Raw genomic sequence first — 27,189 nt, 5'->3', positions numbered from 1 at the left:
TGTGCAGGCGGCCAGGCACAAACAGAACACTTGAACCACCCTCAATTTCACCTTGACTTCCCACTGGGAAGGGCTGCAGGGCCTCTCAACTATTTTTCTGGATTTTGGAGTTTCCAAATTATATGGGGGTGGTGGTGGTGGTGCTTGATGACTTTGGGTACATTCAAAGCAAACTGTTTGCAGAAGTGCTAGTGGACACAAGGGGTCAATTCCTTTAGGATGTTGCCAAATAATCAAGCTGGAGGCCCTCAGTGGAGAGCTTTATTTACTTGTGAGACAGTGGGCAGGTAGATCTCCCTAATTAGACAGCTTACCAGGGAGTGTCCAAGATGCAGGAAAGAGGGGGCAGCAGGAGGGCCCTTCCTGCTCAGCCAGCACTCATCCTCACACATTCCCCTTTCAAAACTGAGGCAGTCTGGTCCTGGTGGGAGGCCTCGGGCTCCCCTTGGAGTACATACAACGTTACGAACTTTCCTGGGAGGGGACATCGGCTCTGCCCTCCTCCCCAAGCCTGCCTACACTTCCAGGTTACACAAAAGGGGCAGTTCCCGGCTCCCCGCCCCCCTCCCCACCCCTCAATAGTAATTGGTAGCATTCTGGTTTCCCAGTGGGTCCCCCTGAACCTCCAGTCCCAGGTAGATGAATCACGCGCCCCCCTCAAGAGGCAGGACCGTGCCTCCCATCGAAGCCTGCACTGAAATAACAAAACTTTCCAATCTTCTCAATTAGGAAATGCACTGGCCCGGAAAAAACAAATATCCAAACCCAAACAGCACAAAAGGGCGTACAGCGACATACAAACACTTCTTCCTTCCACCTTCCGCCACCTCCCAGCCCTCCCCAGAGGTTTAGTTCTTGGAGCGCTTTATTATGGAAAATTTCAGACACACCAGGGTTTGAGTCCCCTCCCTCCAGTTCCTCAAGGAAAACTGACACCACCTGTCAAAACTTTACCTTGTATGTCTGTTTTTTTTTTCTTTTTTTCCCCCTCTCCCAAATAACCGCATTATCGCTATCACAGTGCACAAGGGTAACGATAATTCTTTAATGCCTCCAATATCCTGGGGGTCACTGCTAAGCAGGGGCAAGCAGGCAGGCAGGCAGGCAGGCAGGGGGAGACTGAAAAGCCAGGACGCAGGGGACGGAGCTGACGCCGGCCCGACACCGCTCGTTACCCGGCGGTCAGGAGGCTGCGCCTCCCGCTCCTCGCCGTAGTGGCCCGCGGGTCCGAGCCGCAAGCTCCCCGTCTCCCCCGCTCCCAGGCGGCGGTCCCAGCAGGCCCGGCGCAGCTGCACGACCCACCGTCCCCAGATACCGGCGGGTCCCTGGAGGGGAAACGATTGACACAGCTGCCTGCACTGCGCCGCCGGCCCTCCCCCACCGCACCTGCGTCTCCCTGCTGGGCCGGGAGCTTGGAGCTGCCTCCCGAGCCCCGCCGGGCCAGCCCCGCCGCTACCGCCACTGCCACCGCCACCGCCACAGCCACCGCCGCTCCGCCAGCCGCCAGCTCCGGCGCGGGGGCTCTCGGCGCCGTGACCTCGCGGACCGGGACTACAACTCCCGTCGGGCCCCGCGCTGGGCCAATGGCGGGCGTCGGGGCATGCGGGGCGCGGCGCCTGCGCGGCGGTTTGAGTAAGCGGCCGCGCGATTGGCTGCGGGGTCGGGCGGCCGCGCGGGGCCTGTGGGAAGCGGAGTGACGGAGCGAGCGGCTGTTGGAGGAAGGAGGTGGGGGCCGGAGCGCAAATGGCGTTGAGATGGTTCAGGGCCCTGTTCAAACTCCAGCGCTGACCATTCACCGGCGGAAGCGGCGGCGCAGGAGGCGGCGGCGGCCCAGCGGGAGCACGTAGCGGGCTCGGCACCGGCTCCGGCGGCGGCGGCCAGGGAGGCCTAGGCCCGGGCCCGGCCGGCAGCGCTCGAGGCGGGGAGGGAAGTTGCGGGGCCGCCGCTCCCCCCCCCCCCTCCGCCGGGCTTCCTATTTACCGAAAGCGGAGTCGCGGCTTGTGACTGTAGTGGAGCCCCTCGCCGCCCCCGGCGTGCCGGCCGGCCGTGTGCTCCCGCGCGGGGCTCCCGCGCCCGCCCGTGGGCCATTGGGAGCGGGAGAGGCGGAGGCGGCCCGAGGCCAAAGCACCCGCCAGGCGCCGAGGGTAAGTGAGGTCTCGGGCGGCTGCCTAGGCCTGGAGCGGAGCCGGGCAGGGTAGGGGAGACAAGGAGCTGCGAGGGCGGAGTGTGTGTGGGTGGGGGGGGTCCCGCTGCCTCCTCGCCCACCCGGCTTCGGAGGAAGTTGGGCAGGGGAACGACCCGAGGAACTCTTTTTTTTTTTTTTTTCTTCCTGTTTTATTTCCCTTTTTTCCCCCCCACTGAGTTCTTTTCCGGGAGGCTGCCGGTGGACTTCCCCCTCCTTGAGCCCCCGAGACCTTGCCGGTCGTCGCCCCCGCCCGTGGCCGCCCCCGAGGCCCGGCCCTGCCCGCCCCAGGGATTCGGTGGCAGAGGCTTCCGGGGCGTCGGAAGCGACATCCCTGGGCCGGGCGGTGGGGGCGGGGAGCAAAGTTGCGTGAGCCTCTTGCCTGCCCGCCGGCAGGTGAGGGTTTCTGGCTGGTCGGGTTTGCGCCTCTCCAGTCTTGGCTTCCTCCGTGGCAGCCCCCTGCGGAGCGTGGAGGGGTCGGGAGGGGGTGAAGTATTGGGAGGACTTCATGCTTCTCTTTAGACCCCAGCGCAGGTCCCCCAGAGTTGGACCCGGCCTTGGGCAGAAGCAGAGGTCTCAGAGTCGGGACTGGTTCGTTCTCCTTCGTAGTCTTTGGAGTTGGAAGGCGAGTTAAGACAGCCCGGGTCGTGAGATAGCACTAGTACAACGCACACCTGAGTTGGGGAGTTTTAGGCGTGCTTTACGCTTAGATAATGCCATCGGTGCTTGCCAGCAAGAGCCCGGAGTATTATATAATGTACTCAGATGTGTCCGTCTCAGCTTCAGCAGGTATTAACACTTCCTATTTGTTCCAGTTGGAAAATCGCTGGTGTTACCTCGTCAGTATCTCAGAATGTATTTGTAAAAGACAAGGGCGCTCTTATCACACTTAGGGTAGTTCACTGTTTCCACAGTGGTGGCTTCGTGGTTCCAGGGACGTTTTTCCTATGAGCTTTTCTGGTGCTGGCCCAGAGGATCTGAAGTCCAGAGTTTTGGGTTGGCCTTTAGTCAGCGTTTTTAGTTGATTACCACTTAAGTGCATTCAAAACGTGCCAGCTCTGTTGGTGTAGGTGTAACTGTAGGGCTGTCGCTCGCGGCTTTCCATTTACAAGGAGAGAAGTGTCTTCATTTTGTCTTTGGTAGCTGCTCAGTAGCCTTAGTTTGGTTCTACAGTAAGACTTGGTAGTGTTCAGTCTACAGTGAAAGTGGGAAATGGCTCTCCCTGGGGAAAACTGTTTGCTCTTAGCACAGATGTGTATGATGACTATGTTGTTATTTTGACCAATTAGAATTGGCTACTTACCAAACATGGTGTGATCCTGTACTGAGTATATATAAAACTAAGTTGGACAGTGATTCGTTTTTAAGAGTTCTGTCTTTTAAAGATTTCTTTTTTCTTTATTTGAAAGGCAGAGGGACAGGGAGAGAGATCTTCTGTCCACTGGTTCACGCCCCCAAATGGCGGTAACAGTCAGGGCTGGGCCAGGCTGAAGCCAGGAGGCAGGAGCTCCATCCACGTCTCCCACAGGGGTGACAGGGACCCAGGCACTCAGGGCATTGTCTGCTGTTTTCCCAGGCACCTTAGAAGGGAGCTGGATCAGAAGCTGGGACTCAGACTGCCTTTGGGATATGGGATGTATTCCATCAGCATTATGGCATCCAAAGTGGCTGGTTAACTTGCATCACAATGCCAGCCCCAGAATTTTTTGTACGAAAGATTTATCCGTAAGGCAGAGTGACACAGGTAGAGATGGAGTTCTTCCATCCGCTGGTTCACTCCCCAAATGGCTGCAACGGTGAGGTCTGGATCAGGGCTGGGCTAGGGCAGAAGCTGGGAACTGGGATTTCAATCCACGTCTCCCGCATGCGTGGCAGGAACCCAATTACTTGCTGCTTCCCAGGGTGTGCACTAAGAAGGTAGAGTTGGGAGCCTGACCTGAACCCATTGTGGGTTATGGGTGTCTTAACTGAAGTCTTAACTGCTGGATTGAAAACCCACCTTACTTGTATTGAAGTTAATAAAGGGAACACATTAAAAGTACATTTCAGGGTCGGGCATTTGGCCTAGTGTTTACTTCAAAAGTTCCAGCTCTGCTTCGGTTCTAGTTTGCTGCTGTTAGGCATACTGCGAGACAGCAGCTTAAGCTTATGTAAGTGGTCCCTGCCACCCATGTGGGAGACCTGCATTGGCCTCCCAGCTCCGGGCTTTGGTTGTTTCAGGGCATCTGGGCAGTCAGTCAGCAGATGAGAGCTCTGTCTTTACCTAAAAATTTTTTTTAATTATTAAAAATGTACTTAAAATATATTCAAAAGTGTAGGTCAGATAGCATTTCCACTATTGTAAGTTTCAAAGTAATGAAGATTTTTCAAGTCCTGTGCAGTTTATTTTTTCTAGTTGTGTTTGTTGTGATGATAAACTATAGAAGGTCAAAGTATAAGGGATGGATAAAGGTTGACTGGCTTTAAAAGTACTATAACTTGGTTTTAAAAATGTTTGTACTTTATTTGTTCCGTACCTGTTTTTATTAGGTAGATATATCACGTGAATTAATTTGTTTATCAGTGGAAGAGGAATATAAAGGTTCCATACTTCTATCCCTGTGAGAATCCTTGAAACTAATAAACTGAAGTTCATCAGCTCCAGAAAATGTAATTCAGCAAATGAACACAGCACTGGAGGGACAAGACAGACAGAATAAGGATGGTTTCTTGTGTGTAGGGAGATGTCCATCTAAGTCCAAATTACATTAGACCAGGGATCATAATCTTTCTGTTTGGGTTAAAAGCTGCAGGTTGTAATAATGTGGAAAAAAAAGTCATGCCATTTTGACCTTTTTTTCCCTCATAGAATAAATGCTGTAGAATTCCAGAGAACTAAATTTAGTCAGCTATTAGACATTTCTGAGGTCCTGAAAGAAAATAACATTTTTTTTGCTTAAGATTTTATATTAGGGGCAATTAACCTATTCAGATTTTTTAAAGATAAAAATGATGTTTATGAAAATAGTTGATTGATTTGAAACTCCAAAAAATGTTTTACTATAAGTTAGTTTTGTGTCTGCTGTATTGTAAGTAGGTTAGTCAGTAATTTATTTGTCAGTAGCTTGTATGTGCTCACTATAAAGAAAAGGGAAGACATGCCGAGTAAAAAAAAAATGAGCCTCTTTGTTTACCCCTTCTTCATATTAACCATTTTTAGTTTTTGTTTTTAAAGATTTATTTTGAAATTCAGAGTTCCAGATAGAGATCTTTCATCCATTATTCACTCCCCAGATGGCCACAACAGGAGCTTCTTCCCAGTCTCCCACATGGGTGACAGGGGCCCAAACACTTTGTCCAGCTTCTGCTGCTTTCTCAGGCCGATAGCAGAGAGCTGGATCAGAAGCGGAGCAGCTGGGACTTGAACTGGCATCCATATGGGAAGCTAGCATCGCAGGCTGCGGTTTTACCCACTAAGCCACGATGCTGGCCCCATATGAACCATTTTTAAAGGCTTGTGTGGTGAATGTTGAAAAGTTGTGTGCAGAGAATGCCTAGGTTCTTATGTGTAGGGTTAAATACTAGATGTATAAGTAAATATGATTGTATATTTTCTTAATTTTTTTTCACAGAGAATATGAAACAGGTGTCAAAATGACATCCAGATTTGGGAAAACATACAGTAGGAAAGGAGGAAATGGCAGTTCAAAATTTGATGAAGTCTTTTCCAACAAACGGACCACCCTTAGCACAAAATGGGGAGAGACCACATTTATGGCTAAATTAGGGCAGAAGAGGCCCAATTTTAAACCCGATATCCAAGAAATTCCGAAGAAACCTAAAGTTGAAGAAGAAAATACTGGAGATCCTTTTGGATTTGATAGTGACGATGAATCTCTACCAGTTTCTTCCAAGAATTTAGCCCAGGGTAAGGGTTCCTCTCACTCGGAATCTAGTGAAGCTGCTCCGCTGGAAGAAGTCACTTCTGTACTTGAAGCTAATAGCAAAACTAGTCATGCGGTGGGTGAGGACAGTGTTGTGGCTGTCAAATGCTTACCTTTGGAAGATACTTTGCTGGGGAAAGAGAAGAGCACAAGTCGGATCCTAGAAGATGACACAAGCAAAAGTAGCTGTACTAAATTAATGACTTCAGGTAAGTTTCGGTTTTCTTTATGTTGAGTCCAGAGCTCTCTGTAAACAGTTTATTTAAATGATTTAAGTTCTAAAATACCATATAACTTAGATTTTCTTTCTGCACTTGTGATTAATAGGGAGCACTGATTTTGTAAGAGATTTAAGAACTATAAAGAAAGTTGAAAGTTGACAATGTATTCAAACAACTTGGATATTAATGTTTCTAGGCTATAACTCAGTTTTAGAAGCAGTCATTTATAAATCCCTAACTTTCATTCCAGTAAGAAATCTCTTCTCTTGTTGTCTTAAGGTTACACAGCATCTCATTTCTATTACCGTGGAGGATTTGGACGGTTATTGATAATGGAAATGAGATGGGCATTTACAGTGAGCATTAGTTAGGAGTGTGAGCTTTTTCTCCAAAACTAGTTCAGAAAGATTAAGGCGGTGTTCAGTGGAGACAGAAGAATTAAACTTCGTTGCAAATTGAGGGGAGGATGGGGACCAGTAGCAACTAGTATTGATAACATTTTATGTATGAAACTGGCTGTATTTTTAAAATGTTAATTGGTAAATTTGTTACCTAGTCTTTTCTCCTAAAATCATATATTTTGTCAGTTACATTCCCATTCACTTTTTAAAAAATTTTTTTCAAAGATTTTATTTATTTGAGAGAGAAAGTTAGAGAGAGAGAAATAGGTCTTACATCCACTGCTTTAATCCCCAAGTGACTGCAATGGCCAGAGCTGGGCCGATCTGGAACCAGGAGCCAGGAGCTTCTTTCAGGTCTCCCACATGGGTGCAGGGGCTCACGGACCTGGGTCACTTTCCACTGCTTTCCCAGGCCACAGCAGAGAGCTGGATCGGAAGTAGAGCAGCCGGGATTAGAACCAGTGCCCATATGGGATGCTGGCACTGCAGGCAGTGGGTTTACTCACTACGCCACAGCTCTGGCCCCCTGAAGCGTTGTTCTTAAGTTAAGCTCAAGTCAAACAGCAGCATAAAAACTGTTACCAGGTCAGCTCCTAAAACGTTTTATAATGAAGAACTTTTGAGCTTAAATAAATTCTAGTTCTACTCTTATTTTTCAGATGAGTTACAAGAAGTTAGTTAAGTGACTGTGCAAGGTCAACAACTAGTGGCAGAAATGGAATGATATTTATTTATTGGTTTTCCACATGTTATTGAGCACCTACTGTTTGTCAAACCACTGTGCTATGCTCCAGGAATACTGTTCCAACTGAATTATTTAGTGTTCTGACTGCCATTTGTCCACATTGCGAGGCTTGTAGGCTGGAGGAAAAAGACGAAGTCGGGCAAGTGGTGAATGTGCTCACAGAAGGCTGACCCAGACTTCCCTAAGCATGCTGGCTTCGAGAGAACAGAATGTCATTGGCGGGCCCTGATAGTGGAGGGTTTTAATAAGGATGAATGCTTGGGTGAGGGAACAGGAATGTGGCAGTTAAACATTCATAGGCAGTGGTTGCTTACGGCGCTTTGCTGATGGTGTGTGTTTGCACGCAGTGTGTCCAAACTAGTGTTGGAAGTTGACTGGTGGGAACTGAAAGCGTAGTTTTTTGGTGGAATGAGGTAATCCCTTGCCAGTCTGATGTGGCTGAATTGTAGTTCAGATGCTGATACTAACTGTGAATTCACACTGCATTATAATGGGTGCTAAAATACAGATAACCAGATGTTCAGGAACATCTTGTTTCTCTTCCTCCCTCACAGAGACACCCTTGGTGGGAAGGGAATGGTGTGGTAGTCAGTGCTTTCCCTCCTCTCCTTTGGCCACTCAGCTGCAGCAGCCCTGGCATCTTCCCTGTGAGATAAGAAGTAAAACTGAATGAAGGCTTTTAATTTTCATAGTAGTTGCTAATGTGGGCAAGTTAGTTGCTCTTATCAACTGTTTGTTGTAAGTTTGTGTATGTGTGAATTGGTTATAGCTGTGAGAATGCTTTTATGCTTTATCACCTTCCATTTTTTTGGCCCCTTCCCTCTAAACTTAGCAAGTCCTCTTGGATCACCCAAAAAACCTTGTAACTGTAGAAACTCAAACTTAAGTTTTTGATAAAAGAGGTCTAAATCTCAAGTACTCTTAACCTTTTTTGAATTAGGGATCCTTCTGAGACCTTTCTCCAGATGAAAATATTTATATACCTACTTAGGTCTAAGAAGTCTAGCTGGCTGTGTTTAGGTATTTTGTTTAAGAACCTTTCAGCAGTTTTATCAACAATTTGCTAGAAGTACACAGATTAAATTGCATAGGATCCTGCCAGTGGAATGTCCCTGGTCCCACCATTTTTTGCAGTAGAATTACATCATATCAACCAGAAGGGCTTATCCAAGCTCATAATGATGTCATTTCTCTTGGCATTACTTTTTTAAGTCCATCTCTCTTTCTGTAGGGGAATATGTGGTTTTTTTTTTTGACATTGTTAAAATTATTTCAGTGCTTTATCATAGATAGCACTTTCAAATTTTCTGACTAATTTGAAGAAACTCAGGACGAGGTCATGATAAAACATACAATAGTGGTTATTTTCTAAATAGATGCTTCATGGGTTGGGGTACTGGAAGCAACATTATAAACTGAATAAGACCTGTGGAGAGGGGTCGAGTTGCTAAAATGTCTTAACCTGTAATTTAAACAAGAAACACTTATTATGAAACTTTCACACACATAAAAATCGAATGGTACCAGAATCTCAAGTATTCAGTTGTCCAGCTGAAACAGTTGTCAGTTTATGGTAAACCTTGTAAACTACTCTTTTATCTTTTATTTATTTGAAGAAATAATGTTTTATTTATTTTATTTTGTTGTTAAAATTTTCAGAGTACCTCATATTTCAAAGTGGAATGATTGAATGATCAGGTGCCAAGGGTAGTAAGTACTGTTACAGGTCTGGCTTTTTCTTTTTTTAAGATTTATTTATTCAAAAGGCAGAGTGACAGAGAGATTGATTCATTGATCTTCCATCTGCCCATTCATTCCCCACGTGGCCGCAATGACCAGAGCTGGGCAAGGCTGAAGCCAGGCGCCTGGAACTCCATCCAGGTCTCCCACATGGGTGGCAGGGGCCCAGGCACTTGGGCCCTCTTCTGCTGCTTTTGCAAGCACATTAGCAGGGAGCAGGATTGAGAGTGGAACAGCTGGGACTCCAACCAGCCGTGGGATTGCCTGCATTGCAAGAGGCAGCTTAATCCAGTACACTGCAATGCCAAGCCCCTATTTGTTTATTTTTAAACGATTTAATTATTTGAAAGGCAAAGTGATAGTTTCCATTCTCTAATTCACTCACCTAATGCCCACAGCAGCCAGGACTGGTCCAGTGCCGGAGCCAGGAACTCCATCTGGGTCTCTGACATATGTGGCAGGAACCCAAGTACTTGGGCCATCATCTGCCTACCTCCAGGCACATTAACAGGAGGCTGGATCAGAAGCAATGGTGGAAGTCTATCCCAGGCACTCAGATACCGGAGGCAGGCATCCCAGGGTGCAAGTTAACCCACAGTGCCACAGTTTCTGCTCCACATCTCCCATCTTTTACCCCCCTGGATTATTTTAAACCAAATTCAGCATTTCTAATTTCATCTGCACATACTTTTGTATTGAATGCTTATTTTTTTTTTAAAGATTTATTTATTTATTTGAAAATCAAGAGTTACACAGAGGTCTTCCATCTGGTGGTTCACTCCCCAATTGGCTGCAACAGCAGGAGCTGCGCCGATCCGAAGCCAGGAGCTTCTTCTGGGTCTCCCACATGGGTGCAGGGGCCCAAGGACATGGGCCATCCTGCACTCCTCCACTGCATTCCCAGGTCAAAGCAGAGAGCTGGATCAGAAGTGGAGCAGCCAGGTCTCGAACTGGAGCCCACATGGGATGCTGGCACTGCAGGCCATTGTGTCAAACCATTACCCCCAGCACACAGCGCAGGCCCCTTAACTGGGTAATTTTAAAAACAAAAAACTGATCACAGTTGCTGTTTAAATACTGAGTTGTTAGCCAGGTGTGCCACTGAAAAGTTTATTCTTCTGAGCTCCGAGGTATTCTTTGCAGTTTGGAGTCCAGGGCTGTGTGTGCTGGAGGGAAAAGAAGCCTTCTCTTGCCTTTTACATGAGGCTGCTTCTGTTTTCTATCTTTGTTAATCTGGACTTAGAATAAAGTGTGCAAAGACTTGTATTTCTGCTTGGCACATTTTCCTTGCCAGCCAGCTGGGATTCAGTCTACATGTCCTGCCAAATATTGAGATAACTATGGCATAGGCTCTTAATTTGCATGACTGAGTTTTTAGCCAATAAATTTTTTCTTATTTGCTTAAAGCTGTACTAAGTATTTGTATAAATTATAGTGATGGCATTGTCAAGGAAGTTATGACTTTTGATTTCAAACTGAAGGTGATTTGTAGAAAGGGAAATAAATTGTTCCTGAAAGTTTAAAGTAGGCCAAGAACTTGTGACCCGAGATGAGATTGTCATTTACTCACTGGATAAAGGTCAGGTGATTAATGAGGATTATTTTAAAAATCCTGAAAGTACAGTATTGGCAAATTATCTTTAGATACTGAAGTATTTCTTGTATAGAATATATTTAAGTCATTCCTAAAATCAACTTTTTTAAAAAGCGAATTGGATAAAAGGCCTATTTCTTAAGTTCCTACTTTATGCTAAGTCTTTTATATATTTATTCTTAATTACAAATGTGTAAAACTGACTTCATTTCCATCATATAAAACATAGTTCAAAGTTTGAATTACTTACATTGTTAAGTGGAAGATCTGTGAAACATGCAGTGATTTCTTTTAGTACAGTGCTGCTGTATTCTGATAAAAATGAACTTAGTTTTGTTGACTTATTTAAAGCTGTATATTTAAACAACACATGATTACTGTAAGATCAGTTTCATCTTAATGTGGGAAATAACAAGGTTATGGGATACGGGTGGTCTGAGTATCATCTTCACGGCTGTGCCAGTTGCCCGCCCCAGTTCTTGGGTTTTTCATGTTCCACTGGGGAAGACAGAATAAAGAATAACAAATGTGCTGAAAATTACGGAAAACTGCAGGGTGCTATGGGAGTGTATAAAAAGCTCATTTGTCTTCTCTGGGGGTGGAGGTGTGTAGGCAGGGCTGACATTTAACCTGAGACCTGTTGGTGCACAGAGAAGATAAAACTGGCAGGGCTTGGGTGAGGGAAAGGAGGAGACACTCAGGAATGGTTCCCAGGTCTGGGACGCGAGTTGAGCAGATGATAGTGTCATCAACTGGAATAGTGGGCATTTTAAGGAAAAGGTCATTCTATCAGTTTTGGACATGTTTGGCTTGAGATGTTTGTAAAATTATGTTTAAGAGGCAGATCTACTGGGATGGAGCTTGGATAAGAAGTCTGGGTTTGAGATGGACAACGTGAAATTCAGCGTATAAATGTTATTTGAAAATACAGAATCAGATAAAGTCATTAAGGTGAGTGTAAAAGGAAAACAGTTTTAGGAAACTGTGAAAAATTTCCAGTACTGAATAGGTGGAGAGAAAAGCAAGAAACTAGAGAAGGAAATTAAGTAGGAGCAGCTAGAGCTGCTGAAGGGAAGTCAAGCCAGTGGCATGTTTCAGAAGCCGGCAGCAAAGTGTTTCTGAAGGATCCACTGAATCTGAATGCTGTGACAGAGTCAGCCAAAGTGAGGACAAATAGATGCTGAGTTTGCAGCTTAGATCTGAGTCATCTAAGGAGTGAGGGGATGGGTACCAGTATATATACCATGTATTAAAGATTTGTAGAGAAGAAGGGTAGTTGGAAGGATATGAAGGATTCTGAACTTTTTTTTTTTTAAAGCTAATGATTGCCCCCTCCCCACATACTTCTTTTTTTATTTATTTATTTGAAAGGCAGAGTCACAGAGAGGGAGAAACGGAGACCTTCCATCCACTGGTTCATTTCCCTGGTGGCCACAACAGCCAGGGCTGGGCCAGGCCAAAGCCAGGAGATTCATATGCATCTCCCATGTGGGTGGCTGGGGTTAAAACACTTGGTCTACCCATGGCTACATTTCCCAGGCCATTAGCGGCGAACTTGGTTGGAGCTGGACACAAATTGCCAGCCAGGTAGCATGCTACCTTGAAAGCGGTGGCTTTACCCACTCCATTACAATGATGGCCCCTCTGGAAGGTTTTAATACATGGGATAGCTTTGAGATGTGGGCACCAGGACTTGGGGAGAGTGGTTGTGGGAGAAGGGATTCTGCACTTCTGTACAGGACGGTTGATGGGAGAAAGATGAGCTTAGATGAGAGATGGTGAGAGGTGATAGCTTTTTTTTTTTTTTTTTAAGTGACATAAAGGGGCTGGCACTGTGGCTCACTTGGCTAATCCTCCGCCTGAGGCGCCGGCATCCCATTTGGGCGCCAGGTTCTAGTCCCAGCTGCTCCTCTTCCAGTCCAGCTCTCTGTGGCCCAGGAACACTGTGGAGGATGGCCCAAGTGCTTGGGTGCTTGCACCTGCATGGGAGATCAGGAGGAAGCTCCTGGCTCCTGGCTTTGGATCGGCATAGTTCAGGCTGTAGCGGCCATTTGGGGGGTGAACCAACGGAAGGAAGACCTTTCTCTCTGTCTGTTTCTCTCACTGTCTAACTCTGTCAAATAAAAAAAACACACACCAAAAAAAAAAAAAAGTGACAGAAGAGGTTATTTTTGAAAGAGAGAAAGGCAGGGGACGTGGGAAGAGCAGGAAAGGGTTCAATATATGTTACCTAAAGTGGAAGAGTGAACTGTGTAGAGAGAGATTAAATACCTATCATGTATTTTTTTTTTTAATGTGTGTTTCCTCTTCCTTTAGTAGGCCCCCTATGTAGAATACAGAATGTGAGTCAGGATAATTGGGATTATTCTGGATTGGCATTTTGTCAGACAACCTATGGCCTGAAGAGATAAAGAAGCAAGGGAGTTTAGGATATTGCCTGGAGAGTGAGGAGTTGGACTGTGGAATTTGAATTGTTTAGCACACAGATAGGGCTGATAGATAGGAGAAAGGAGAGAAGAGGGCCAGTGTGCTGAGTCTTATGACAAATCAAAGTAAAAAATAGGAGTACTGGGACAAACCAATTGGATCAGTTGTTGAGTTACATAGGGCAGGTGCTTGGTACAGTGGTTAAGGTGCTGGCTGGGATATCTGCGTCCTGTGTCAGACTCTGGCTCCATTCCCCACTCCATTTTCCTCCTAAGGCACACTCTGGGAGGCAGTGGTGATAGCTTACGTAATGGGGTCCCTGCCACCACCTAACACAGGAGACTTGGATTTCAGTTCCTGGTTCCTGGCTTCAGCCTGGCCCAGCCTTGGCTAATGTGGGCATTTGGAGGGTAAATCAGTGGATGAGGGCTTTTTGTTTGTCTCTCTGACTCTGCCTCTGGAAAATATGAAAAAGCTGTGTTTTTCTCAATTGCTTTTGGTGTTAAATTTGGGTCGTACCATTAATGTGATGCTTAGTGAGATTGGGAAAAATGGGATAATTAAAAAAAAGGTTCTTTATGCTTAAACTTACATTCTTAGTGGTATTGCTTGTATTGACTTTTTTTTTTTTTTTTTTTTTTTTTTTTTAACACTTGAAAGAGTTACAGAGAGGCAAAGAGAGAGAGAGAGAGATCTTCTGTCCGCTGGTTCACTCCCCAATTGGCTGCAACAGCTGGAGCTGGGCCAATCCAAAGCCAGGAGCCAGGAGCTTCCTTTGGGTCTCCCACGTGGGTGCAGGGGCACAAAGACTTGGGCCATCTTCCACTGCTTTCCCAGGCCATGGCAGAGAGCTGGATCAGAAGTGGAGCAGCTGGGACTTGACCTGGTGCTCATATAGGATGCTGGGACTGCAAGTGGCAGCTTTACCCACTATGCCACAGTGTCGGCCCCACTTCCATCGATTTTTTAAAAGTATTTGTTTGTTTGAAAGAGAGATCTTTTATTTGTTTCGGTCTCCAAATGCTGTCAACAGCCAGGGCTGGGCCAAGCCAAATCCAGGAGCCCCATTTGGGTCTTTCACATGGATGGCAGGCACTCCATCTAGGTCTCCCACTTGGGCTGTCATTTGCTGCTTTCCAGGGGGTGCATTAGAAGGAAGCTTGATCTCAAGTGGAGTAGCTAGGACTTAAACTGGCACTCTGATATGGGATACAGGCATCCTAAGATTGGCTTAATCTGCCATGCCATAGCACTCACCCACTTTTTTTTTTTCAAGTGTGTTACATGATTTTAATGTTTAAGAAGTGAAGCGCAAACTGGTGGCTGAGATGGAATGTGGTAGAAAGTTATTGGTGATGAGAGGAGGTTAAAGACTTGGGAGGCCAGAGGGTTGGAATTTGAGGGAATTCAGTATAGTAGCAAAACTATGATAGAGGGTAGAGCATAAATCTGGTGTAAAATCCTTAAATGAATCATAGGTTGTTAAATGACAGATGCTATCAGGAAGATTAGAGAGTAAATAGATGACACAAGCCTTCAAAGAGAGGACTTTTTTTTTTCGATTTATTTGAAAGGCTTTTTTTTTTTTTTTTTTTTTTAACAGAGGAGACACAGATCTCCCATCCACTGGTTCACTCCCCAAATGGCCACTACGGCCGGAGCTACGCCGATCTGAAGCCAGGAGCCAGGAGCCTGGAGCCTCCTGGTCTCCCATGTGGGTGCAGGGCCCAAGCACTTGGGCCGTCCTCCATTGCCTTTCCAGGCCACAACAGAGAGCTGGACTGGAAGAGGAGCAACCGGGACTAGAACCCGGCGCCCATATGGGATGCCGGCGCCACAGGCGGAGGATTAACCAAGTGAGCCATGGCGCCGTCCCCAAGACAGGACTTTTATAGTAAGATGGAGGAGTAATAGTTTTGTAAAGAGGCTCTGGAGAGTCAGCCTATCAGTGGTCCCAAACTGTCCTACTCTGAGGTAGCAGGGAGGCTGCCAGAGAATGGGCACCTTTAGTCAGATGTTAGCCAGGACAAGGCAGTGGTAGCGAGAATGCTCCTGGATACTCCAGTGGGGGATGGGGTGGTGGCAGTGATAGGTTGGATTAGGAGATGGGAAGGGAGTACAGATAAGTTGTGAGTATGGATGGAGTACAGAGGGTAGATGATAAACCATGTTTAGATTTTGGATTGTGAGCTAGAGAAACAGATGACTGTCCTGGAGGCTTAAACACCAAGGTTTCCTGGAACAGTGGTGGTCAACCTTCTTTGCTCATGTATTACCTAAAGGATTCTTTTAATCTGTCTCTCTACTTCATACATTTTTTTCTCCATATGTATATATGTATATGTATATATGTTTGTGTTTTTTAAGATTTTAATTATTTATTTGAAAGGCAGAGTTACAGAGAGGTAGAGGTAGAGAAAGAGATCTTCCATCCTGTGGTTCACTCCCCAGTTGGCTGCAACGCTGGAGCCAATCCAAAACCAGGATCCAGGTGCTTCTTCCGGGTCTGCCACGTGGGTGCAGGGGCCCAAGGACTTGGGCCATCTTCTACTGCTTTCCCAGGCTGTAGCAGAGAGCTGGATTGGAAGAGAACTGGGGGTTGAGGGGGAGGACTGTGGCTTAGTGAGTAAAGCTGCCGCCTGCAGAGCGAGCATCCCATTTGGGTACCAGTTCAAGTTCTAGCTGCTCCACTTCCATTCCAGCTCTCTGCTATGGCTTGGGAAAGCAGTGGAGGATGGCCCAAGTCCTTGCGCCCCTGTGCCTGCATGGGAGACCTGGAAGAGGCTCCTTGCTCCTGTCTTCGGATCGGCACAGCTCTGGCCATTGTGGCCAACTGGGGAGTGAACCAGTGGATGAAAGACCTCTCTCTCTCGCTCTCTCTCTCTCTCCCTCTCCCTCCCTCCCTCCCTCCCTCCCTCCCTCCCTCTCTCTCCTCCTCCCTCTTCTCTCTCTGTAACCTGACTTATATATAAAAATAAATAAATCTTTTAAAAAAAAAAAAACAGCTAGGACCTTCAACCTGCCTCCATATGGGATGCTGGCACTGTAGTTGTTAGCAGCTTTACCTGCCTGGCCACAGCCAGCCTCACCCCCCCCCCCCCCAATACATTTTTAAAGTTTGTCTGGATCCCAGCTGGAAACAGATGGCCTTCCCAAATCTGGTAACAGGAGGAGGGTTTATTTATAATGATACTATTTACAAAAGTGTGGGGGGAATGTTGGGAAACCAGGAGGGATGGTTCCCTAACCTTGGTTAGTTTCAGGGAAGCAGCTATCACCAGGCCCACAGGGATGAAGGATTACCTGAGCCATGCAGAGGAGGCCACCTTAAGAGAAACAATGCCTTTAGATACACATCAGCCTCCTGGGGTTGGGGTGGAGTGTGTGTAAGGACAAATTAAAGATATCTGGAACAACATAGCTAAGAAAAGACTTGTAGAATTCTCTAGAAATGTCTACATTCAGGTAACCATTATGCTACCATCAAAATAGGGAGTATTTCTATCACCTTAAAAAGTTCCTTTATGCATCTCTGTGGTCCTTTCATTTTCTTTTCTCCAACTCATGGCATCCACACTCATACATGGTTCATACACAATGTAGCCTTTTAAATCTGGCCTCTTTAGTATAATCTTTTTTTTAAAAAAAGATTAATTTTATTTATTTGAAAAGCAGAGTGATAGGGAGAGACAAAAATGGATGCAACAGGCAGGGCTGGGCCAAACTGAAGCCAGGAGCTTCATCCAGGTCTCCCATGTGGTGTCAGGGGCCCAAGTACTTGGGCCATCTGCTGCTGCCTTCCCAGGCACGTTAGATTAGCAGCAGGGAGCTGGTTTGGAAGCACAGTAAGTGGGACTCTGATATAGGCTGCTGTGTTGCAAGCAGGTAGCTTAGCTTGCTGTGCCACAACCTTGGTCCCTTAGTATAATCCTTTTAAGAGTTTTGTATGGGGCCAGCATTGTGGTGTAGCAGGTGGAGCTGCTACCTGTTACGCTGGCATCCCATATGGGTGCCAGTTCCAGTCCCGGTTCTGACCCAGCTGCAAGAGGACCTAATGTACCTTTGAAAGCTGTGGAACATGGCTCAACTGCTTGGGCCTCTGCACCCGTGTGCACCCAGCCTTAACTGTTGTGGCCATTTGGGGAGTGAACCAGTGGATGGAAGATATCCCACACCAATTTTGCCTTTCAAATAAGTCTTTTTTAAAAACAGTAGTTTATTTATTTATTTATTTTTGCTGAGTAATATTCTCTTTTGTGTGTGCTCTTAGTCATTGGGGTTGATTCCAGTTTTTGACAGTTGTGAATGAAATTACCATAAGCATTCATGTTTGTTTTTTGTGCAGCGTGTGTCTTCTGTTATCTTGGATATGGAATTGCTGGTTAGGAAAGTATTGATGTTGAATTTAAATGCCTACAAATGATAGTTCTTATTAATATTGACTTTTTTATTTTTTGACAGGCAGAGTGGACAGTGAGAGAGAGAGACAGAGAGAAAGGTCTTCCTTTTGCCATTGGTTCACCCTCCAACGGCCGCCGCGGCCAGCGCGGTGCAGCCGGTGCACCGCGCTGATCCGAAGGCAGAAGCCAGGTGCCTCTCCTGGTCTCCCGTGGGGTGCAGGGCCCAAGCACCTGGGCCATCCTCCACTGCACTCCCTGGCCACAGCAGAGAGCTGGCCTGAAGAGGGGCAACTGGGACAGAATCCGGCGCCCTGACCGGGACTAGAACCCGGTGTGCTGGCGCCGCAAGGCGGAGGATTAGCCTAGTGAGCCGCGGCGCCGGCCAATACTGACTTTTAAAAACTAATATGTGTAGCCGGCGCCGCGGCTCACTAGGCTAATCCTCCGCCTAGCGGCGCCGGCACACCGGGTTCTAGTCCCGGTCGGGGCGCCAGATTCTGTCCCGGTTGCCCCTCTTCCAGGCCAGCCCTCTGCTGTGGCCAGGGAGTGCAGTGGAGGATGGCCCAGGTGCTTGGGCCCTGCACCCCACGGGAGACCAGGAAAAGCACCTGGCTCCTGGCTCCTGCCATCAGCTCAGCGCGGTGCGCCGGCCGCGGCGTCCATTGGAGGGTGAACCAACGGCAAAAGGAAGACCTTTCTCTCTGTCTCTCTCTCACTGTCCACTCTGCCTGTCAAAAAAACCAAAAAAAACCAAAAAAAAAAAACAAACAACAACAACAAAAAACTAATATGCGTGGGCAAGTGTTTGTCTCAGTGGGTTAAGCCACCATTTAGGATGCCAGCATCCAGTATCAGTGCCTGGGATGGAGTCCATCCTCTGCCTCTGATCCAGCTTCCTGCTAATGTGTACCCTGGGAGGCTGTGGTAGCTCAAGGATGTGGGTCCCTGCCACCCATGTGGGAAACCTGGATGCAGTTTCTGACTCTTGGCTTCAGCCTGGTCCAGTCTAGGCATTTAGGGAGTGAACCAACAGATGGAAAATCTTTGTGTATCAGTCTTTCTTGAAAAGTTCCTGGAAAATGAAAAAAGTTTTTTTTAAAAGTTTAGATACAGCAGTCTCCCCTTATTCAAGGGGGGATACATTCCAAGACCCCAGGAGATACCTGAAACATGAGCTAGTATTGTACACTATTGTACGGTTGTTCCCTATAAATACACACCTATGATAATGTCCTGCTCCTGCCCTTCTTGTGTTGATCTTTGTGATTAATTGAAGCAAAGTAGGTGACAAAGGCATTGTTGCTTGAATACAGGCACTGCAATGAACCATAGTTGATCCCAGTAACTGAGGGTTGAGAGGTGGTATAACTACAGCATGGATGCTGGACCAAGGGTCAGTCCGTGTCTGAGAGGGATGGTGCAAGGCTTCACCATACTACTCAAAGTGGCATACAGTTCGGAACTTAAGAATTATTTCTGGAATTTTTCATTTAGTGTTTCTGGACTGTGAGTAAATGAAACTGTAGAAAGGAAAACTGAGGATAAGAAGAGATGACTGTATCATAGTGTTTTCCTTTAACTTTTCTAAAGTTGTAAAGTAAAACATTGATAAAACAACACACAATGTGTTTAGCCTGAGGAATTATAAGAGCAGCACCATAGCCACTCAGGTTAAGAAGTGGGATTGTACCTGCCACTCCAGAGGCTTTCCAGTGTGTCCCTTTCTTACCCTCAAAAATGACTGCAGTGGTATCTTTTTCAGAGTCACTGTCTTGTTTTCAAGGGCCATAATTACTTGCTGTTCACTTTCATACACTAAAATTATCAGAACAGGCTCTTTAATAGCTAATATTCCAAAAAGGGGGGAAAAAGACCTAAAAAATAGCTAATGTTCCCCCCCCCCTTTTTTTTTTGTAAGACTTACTTATTTATTTGAAAGGCAGAGTTACAGAGAGGCAGAGGCAGGGAGAGAGAGGTCCTCCATCTGATGGTTCACTCCTGAGTTGTCCACAACGGCCGGAGATGCGCAGAGTGAAGCCAGAGGCCATGAGCTTCGTCTAGGTCTCCCATGCGGTTGTGCAGCGGCCGAAAGACTTGGGCCATCTTCTGCTTTCCCAGGCCATAGCAGAGAGCTGGTTCCAAAATGGAGCAGCTAGGACTGGTGCCCACATGGGATGCTGGCACTGCAGGTGGCGGCTTTATCCGCTACACTATGCTGCCAGCCCCTCCTTTTTCTTTTTTTAAGATTGTTTATTTGAAAGACAGACTGATAGAGGGAGATATAGAAAGAGAGCAATCTAGTTCACTCCCCCAAATGTACATAAGAGCCAGAGAGCTGTGCCAGGCCAAAGCTAAGAACCTAGAACTCCATCCTGGTCTCCCACATAAGTGGCAGGAACCCAAGTACTTGGATCATTATTTGCTGCCTCTCAGGCACATTAGCAGGAAGTTGGATTGGAAGCAAAGTAATCAGGACTTGAGCCAGCAGTATAGGATGTGAGCATCCCAGGTGGCAGCTTAACCTGCTGTGCTGCAACACCTGCCCTTTTTCTTTTTGAAAATTTATTTCTGTCCCATTTTACTTTTAGAAGTAATAAATACAAAATAAACACTTCGGTTTAGTCTTTTAGTGGTCCTCATTTTTGTTAGTTTTGGCACAAAAATAGGCATATGCATTTAAATTTAAATGAATTTTCTGTGACTATATACTTTAAAATGTTTAATGAATTCTTCTGGACTGTGGTATGGCTGTTAGTGTCTAATTGATACTATGGATTTTTAAGGTAGAATTTATTGGAAATTGGTCTGTTTTTGAAATTGGTGGCGCCTTTTCCAGTTATTTTATGTGTTTGTGGATGAATATTATTGCTAGAATAATAAAAATATTTTGGCATTCTTAATTTTTAAAAATATATACTGAGAAATCGGCCGGCGCCGTGGCTCAATAGGCTAATCCTCCGCCTGTGGCGCCGGCACTTCAGGTTCTAGTCCTGGTCCGGGCACCGGTTTCTGTCCCAGTTGCTGCTCTTCCAGTCCAGCTCTCTGCTGTGGCCTGGGAGTGCAGTGGAGGATGGCCCAAGTCCTTGGGCCCTGCACCCCATGGGATACCAGGAGAAGCACATGGCTCCTGGCTTCGGATCAGCGCGATGCGCCGGCCGCAGCGCGCCAGCCGCAGCGGCCATTGAGGGGTGAACCAACGGCAAAAGGAAGATCTTTCTCTCTGTCTCTCTTTCTCTCACTGTCTAACTCTGCCTCTCAAAAAAAAATATACTGAGAAATCATTAATTGATATAAGAATAGTTTGGCTATAGCAGTTTATATAGCTCAAACCATGAGATAATCATCAAATTTTTTTTTTAAATAATGACTCACTTAAATAGCTCTTTTGAATTTTGTGGAATGTGATAGTTGGAAGCCACCTTGTATGCAAAGGATTCATTGCTCAGAAATGAATTACTTAATTATGAAGCACGGAAGATCATAATCTTTTAAGGGTCATGCCAGAGTTGGAGACTATGTAATGTAGTAAGATTAGGGATCAGTGAGCTATGTGCCATTATTTGCAGTGTGGGAGAATGATTGATCCTAAGTGGTTTGGCAAATTAGTTTTTGGACTTGCAGATACATGAAGGCTGGGGGGACTTAGAGCCCTCTCTCCCTCCTTTTTAAAAAAGATTGATTTATTTGAAAGGCAGAGTTATAGAGAGAACTTCTGTCCATTGGTTTACTCCTCAGATGGCCCCAACAGCTGAGTTTGGGCCAGGCCAAAGCCAAGAGCTAGGAGCTTTTTCTGGATCTCCCATGTGGGTGCGGGGGCCCAAGGACTTGGGCCATCTTCTGCTGATAGCCCAGGCCATAGCAGAGAGCTGGATCGGAAGAGGAGCAGCTGGGACTAGAACTGGCACCCATATGGGATGCTGGTGTTTCAGGCCAGGGCGTTAACCCATTGTGCCACAGAGCCGGCCTCTAGAATTTCCTTAAAACATAATTGTACCTGTATATATTTTAGAAGATCTTCGTATACCTCCAGTGGTATGTGTATCTAGTTAGAAGAGTCCATTGCCACCTGGAAGGGAGTTCTAAGACTCATTTGGTTGAGCATCCACTGAGTTGTGTGGTGTGTTTCCTGTTGTGCTGCAAGGATGGGGCAGAAATGGGTGCTTCAACAGAAGGGCACAAAGAACTGTCTTGGTGTGCACATCAGATCTGGCATTTGGCAGACAGTCTCTACAGGTTGTGTTGATTGGGGTGAAGGGAGCTTGTGTTAACTTGGACTGCCGTGTATAGTGGACCCAGCTGAATAGTACTTCTGAAAATCGATTTTAGTTTATGGTCTCATGTTTAAACTTACATGTAAATTTTGAATTTTATAGGCATACTTTATACATTTTTATCAGTTGAAATGCTCAACTTTTTTTAAAAGATTTATTTTGGCTGGCGCCGCAAGCTCACTAGGCTAATCCTCCACCTGTGGTGCCAGCACCCCGGGTTCTAGTCCCGGTTAGGGCGCTGGATTCTGTCCCAGTTGCTCCTCTTCCAAGTCCAGCTCTCTGCTGTGGCCCGGGAATGCAGTGGAGGATGGCCCAGGTCCTTGGGCCCTGCACCTGCATGGAGACCAGGAGGAAGCACCTGGCTTCTGGCTTCGGATCGGCACAGCGCGCCGGCTGTAACGGCCACTTGGGGAGTGGACCAACGGAAAAAGAAAGACCTCTCTCTGTCACTCTCTCTCTCTCATTGTCTAACTCTGCCTGTCCAAATAAATAAATATTTATTTATTTTATTTATTTGAAAGACAGAGTTACAGAGACAGGTAGAGACAGAGAGAGAGGTCTTCCACCTGCAACTGCTTGGGCTGTGCCGATCCGAAGCCAGGAGCTTCCTCTGGGTCTCCCACGTGCGTGTAGGGGCCCAAGGACTTGGGCCATCTTCTGCTGCTATCCCAGGCCACAGCCGAGAGCTGGATCAGAAGAGGAGCACCAGGACTAGAACCAGCGCCGATATGGGATACTGGTGCTTCAGGCCAGGGCTTTAACCCGCTGCACCGCAGCGCCGGCCCTGAAATGCTCAATTTTTAAAAAAGAAGTTATTTCTTTCATTTGAAAGGCAGAGTTGCAGAGAGAGAGTGCTTCCATCCACCAGTTTACTCCCCAAGTGGCCAGACCAGAGCCAGGAGCTTCTTTTGGGTCTCTCATATAGGTGCGGGGACCAAGCCCTTGGGCCTTCTTTTACTGCTTTCCAGGTACATTAGCAGGGAACTGGATCAGAAGTGGAGCAGCTGGAAATCAAACCAGTGTCCATTAGGGATGTGGTTGATGTGAGTGGTGACTTAACCTACGCCACAGTGTTGGCCTCTCTACATTTTTTTAAGTGCTTTTTACCTTTCAAATATTTGAGTGCAATTGATTTGGTGAGGAAAGTGTGTCATGCTTTCCTGTGGCGTTTTAGGTGCCTGTGATTATTAACCACATGTTGACAGTATAAAGTCAACACTGAAGCAAATGTTGTAACCAAGTTTTTCATGTCATGTGCACAGCACTAATGACTGTGGATGTTTCCTTGAAAATGACACACCCCTGAATGGGAGCATTATATGCGTAGTACCCTATACCTTTAAATACACGTCAAGAGTAATCTTTAAGATGTATTTTTTAAAGATTTATTTATTTATTTGAAAGTCAGAGTTACACAGAGAGAGAAGGAGGGGCAGAGAGAGGGAGGGTTCTTCCATCCGATGGTTCACTCCCTAGTTGGCTGCAACGGTCAGAGCTGCGCTGATCTGAACCCAGGAGCTAGGAGCTTCTTCCAGGTCTCCCACGTGGGTGCAGGGGCCCAAGGACTTGGGCCATCTTCTACTGCTCTCCCAGGCCATAGCAGAGAGCTGGATTGGAATTGGAGTAGCCGGGTCTCAAACCGACGCCCATATGGGATGCCGGGTTAACCCACTGTGCCACAGCGCCAGCCTCTAAGACGTATTCTTACCAGTATTTATATGTACATATACATGTTCTAGTTTAGCAGCTTCATAGTTTTCTGTGTATAGATGTATTATGTTTTAGTGTCAGATGTATTTTTGCTATTTCTGCTTTTGGTATTACAAATAAATACTGCATCAAAATTTTTTTTTTTTTTTTTTTTAATTTTAAAAATGTTGAGATGCTGAGAGGAGACACACAGATCTTCCATACTCTGGGTCATTCCCCAAATGCGCGTAACAGCTAGGCCTGGGCTAGGCCTACACCAGGATCCTGGAACTTAATCTGAGACTCCCATGTAGATGGTATAGACTCAAGTACTTGAGCCATCATTTGCTGCCTCCCAGAGTGTATATTGGATTGGAAGCAGAATTGGCACTTAACCCAAACACTCTGATAGAGATGCCAGTGTTTTAAGCAGCTACGGAGCCCATTGTTCCACACATCCTTCCCTGAATTGCCTCTTTAATATTTCTAGCATCTTTTTATATGAGTCATTGGGCTTATTGATATATGAGGATTCTTTATGTACTGGGCAATTGAGCCTTTTGCATTCCTTCTAACAACTAGTGATGAATATTGTAAATGTGCTTATTTGTTACCAGTATAGTTTCTTTGGTAATCCCTCTTCACATATTTTCAGTTCTTTTCTCATTGAACTTAGGAATGTATTCATTCTTTTTCTTTTTTTTTTTCCCATATTAATTTACATATTTGAAAGGCAGAGTTAGAGAGGGGGAGAGAGATCTTTCACTTTTTTCACTCACCTGATGGCCACAACCGCTGGGCCAGGGCCAGGGCCAGGGCCGAGCCGAGCCAGGAACTCCATCCTGGTCTCCCATGTGGGTGACAAAGGCCCCAGTACTTAGGTCATTTTCTGCTGCTTCCCAGGTTTATTAGGGAGCTGGATTGGGAGTAGAACAACCAGGACTAGAACTGGTGCTCTGAATGGGATGCCAAAACGAATGATTTCTTCACCAAGTTTTTTCTGTTTTCTCAAAGCAGCCATTCATGTAATAGTATTCCCTCTCCTCCATTTAAACCTTTCTTGATTCCTCAACTTTATTTCATGAGTTACTGTCTCCAAAGCCACCTTTTCTCTGTGCAGACTTCTTAGAAGTAGAAGACTTTGTTTAGAGTTATTCTTCTGCATGTTATGTGATAACACATTTGGTATTTAGCCAGCAGATTTGATTTTTCACCTTTTATTGGAACCTCTTCTGTTAATGTGGGTTAAGATGAGTATCTGCTTTAGTATTTCATGTTAGCAGGCTCTGCTAGAGGTTGTATAATATGATATAACTCAGTATGGAGTATGGACTCTGTGTGTGTGTGTGTGTGTGTGTGTGTGTGTGTGTGTTCTATTTTGGCCATTGGTTCAGTTGGCAGCCTTTGCAGTCAATAATTTTGCTGGGCCTCTTTCCCCTTAGCCATGTTAGGATGGGTTTGGTAAGAAATAAAAGGAAATTTCTAATAAAAAGGGCAAAAGAAGTATATACGTGTGTACATAGACAGACTAGCACCTTTCCTCCTACCTGTCTGCACCCTTCCTCCTACCCCCCACATGTTGTCCCTTGGTATCCATGGTGACTTGGTTCTAGGATTCCCTTCAGATGCTCAAGTCCTTTATATAAAATGGCATAGTATTTGCTTGTAATCTACACGCATCTTCCCATAGACTTTAAATCTTCTCTAGGTTACTTTTAATACCTATATAACTATATGCCTGGACTGGCCAAGGAACTGAAGCCAGGCTGTAGGAACTCAGTGCAGCAGATCTTCCATGTGGGTGGTCAGAAACCAGTCATTTGGACCATTACCTGCTGCCTCCTAGGGTGCATATTAATAGGAAGCTGAAATTGAAGTGGAGCAGGTCTCCAGTCCAGGCTAGCTCTGATAATGGGTTGTGGGCTTTTTACCTGAGATCTTAACCTCTAGGCCAGATGCCTATCTGGAAAGCCTTTGTTTTATATGTTAAACTATTGCTGTGGAGAATTTGGTCAGCTTTTCTTAAATAGAACTCTGTTGATTGAATTAGTTTATCTATGTAATGTGTTTCAGAAGTTATAAAATAGGTAATACATTTTAATAACAGTTTGGAAGATTTTTTATGCTGTATAGAAGGAGACATGGGTAGATGATGTTTGCTAGTGATGCAGTTCCTTTTTTTTTTTTTTTTTTAAAGATTTATTTATTTCAAAGAGTTAACAGAGAGAGGCAGAGATACAGAGAGAGAAGTCTTCCATCTGCTGGTTCACTCCCCAGATGTCCGCAAAGGCTGAAGCTGCACTGATGTGAAGCCAGGAGCTTCTTCTGGGTCTCCCACATGGGTGCAAGAGCCCAGGAACTTGGGCCATCTTCCACTGCTTTCCCAGGTCATAGCAGAGAGCTGGATTGGAAGAGGAATAGCTGGCTCTTGAACCGGCGCCCATATGGGATGCCCGTGCTTCAGGCCAGGGCTTTAACCTGCTGCGCCATAGTGCTGGCCCTGATGCAGATCCTTAGTGAAATATTTTCTATAGGATTCTTTTTCACTCTGTACTTAAAACAAGTTTGCAAGATAAGCCCAAGATAAAGTTAGACTTTTATCACATGAAAGATAGTCAGCCTATGGGGTAAGATCATTTTCTCTGATTTTAGGAAAATTGGGGGTAATGATGATAATTACATTTGTAGTAGTGATCTTTAAAAACACAGTAATGTTTATTCTCATAAACTCTTTTTTTGTCCTAAAGATGTTTATTTTATTGTCGTTAAGAATAACCTAAATAAATTTTATGACAATGGCAATAGAATACTTCACAAGTGTAAAAATGATGTAGTTTTTGAGAAATTTATTGACTCTCAAAGACCTTTATGTAGCTAAGTGTACCAAGCATTCGCTAAGTGTTCCCATAGGCATTCAGTAACGCTGTGACATAGACAAGCTTAGTGGCTCACTGTTGGACATACAAGGAAATGGAAACTCTGGAGAATTCCTGAAGTTAGGGGTCTTGGCTGAGATCTGCAGACCTATTCAAGGAGGGCAGTACAGGTCTTCAGCATCAGCTACCAGTAGTAGTATTTTGAACTTGAGGTTTGGTTTTAGACTTGACTTGTCTGTCTGTCATGGTGTCAGATGTTAGAGTCAGCTTTTTTTTTTTTTTTTTTTTTTTCCTGACAGGCAGAGTGGACAGTGAGAGAGAGAAAGGTCTTCCTTTTTCCGTTGGTTCACCCCCCAAGTGGCCGCTGTGGCAGGCACACTGTGCTGATCCGAAGCCAGGAGCCAGGTGCTTTTCCTGGTCTCCCATGCGGGTGCAGGGCCCATGGATTTGTGCTGTCCTCCACTGCACTCCCTGGCCACAGCAGAGAACTGGGACTGGAAGAGGAGCAACTGGGACAGAATCCAGTGCCCCAACCGGGACTAGAACCCCATGTGCCAGCACTGCAGGCGGAGGATTAGCCTATTGAGCTGCGGCGCCGGCCAGAGTCAGCTTTTAATTTTTAGTTTTCTGTGTTTTATGATTAGTGATTGGTGCTTATGAAATTATGAAAGCTATAGTTCTTTAACTTTAGTTGGGAAATATCTAAGAATAAAGCAGACC

The 27,189-nt window shown here is 45.8% G+C and overlaps 1 protein-coding gene across 9 annotated transcripts in view; it reads left to right on the top strand.

Annotated features, from left to right (window-relative positions):
• The first annotated feature begins 1,586 nt into the window (after window positions 1-1,586).
• Window positions 1,587-27,189, top strand: part of WAPL (WAPL cohesin release factor) — an 80,737-nt gene continuing 55,134 nt past the window's right edge. For 5 of the 9 annotated variants that reach the window (XM_089313598.1, XM_008269888.5, XM_008269884.5 and 2 more), the window contains exons 1-2: window positions 1,684-2,144; window positions 5,794-6,314. In XM_089313598.1, coding sequence (XP_089169724.1) covers window positions 5,816-6,314 — 499 coding nt within the window. In that variant the 5' untranslated portion in view covers window positions 1,684-2,144; window positions 5,794-5,815. Of the gene's footprint in view, window positions 2,145-5,793; window positions 6,315-27,189 lie in introns of all 9 variants that reach the window. The other 4 variants (XM_070057992.2, XM_070057990.2, XM_070057989.2 and 1 more) reach the window with 2 other exon arrangements.

Source organism: Oryctolagus cuniculus, chromosome 15 (genome assembly GCF_051225735.1).
Source record: "Oryctolagus cuniculus isolate XC-2025 breed Fujian yellow rabbit chromosome 15, ASM5122573v1, whole genome shotgun sequence".
Classification (NCBI taxonomy): Eukaryota; Metazoa; Chordata; class Mammalia; order Lagomorpha; family Leporidae; genus Oryctolagus; species Oryctolagus cuniculus.
The sequence above is the reverse complement of the archived record's forward strand: the minus strand, read 5'-3'. Positions and strand labels throughout refer to the sequence as shown.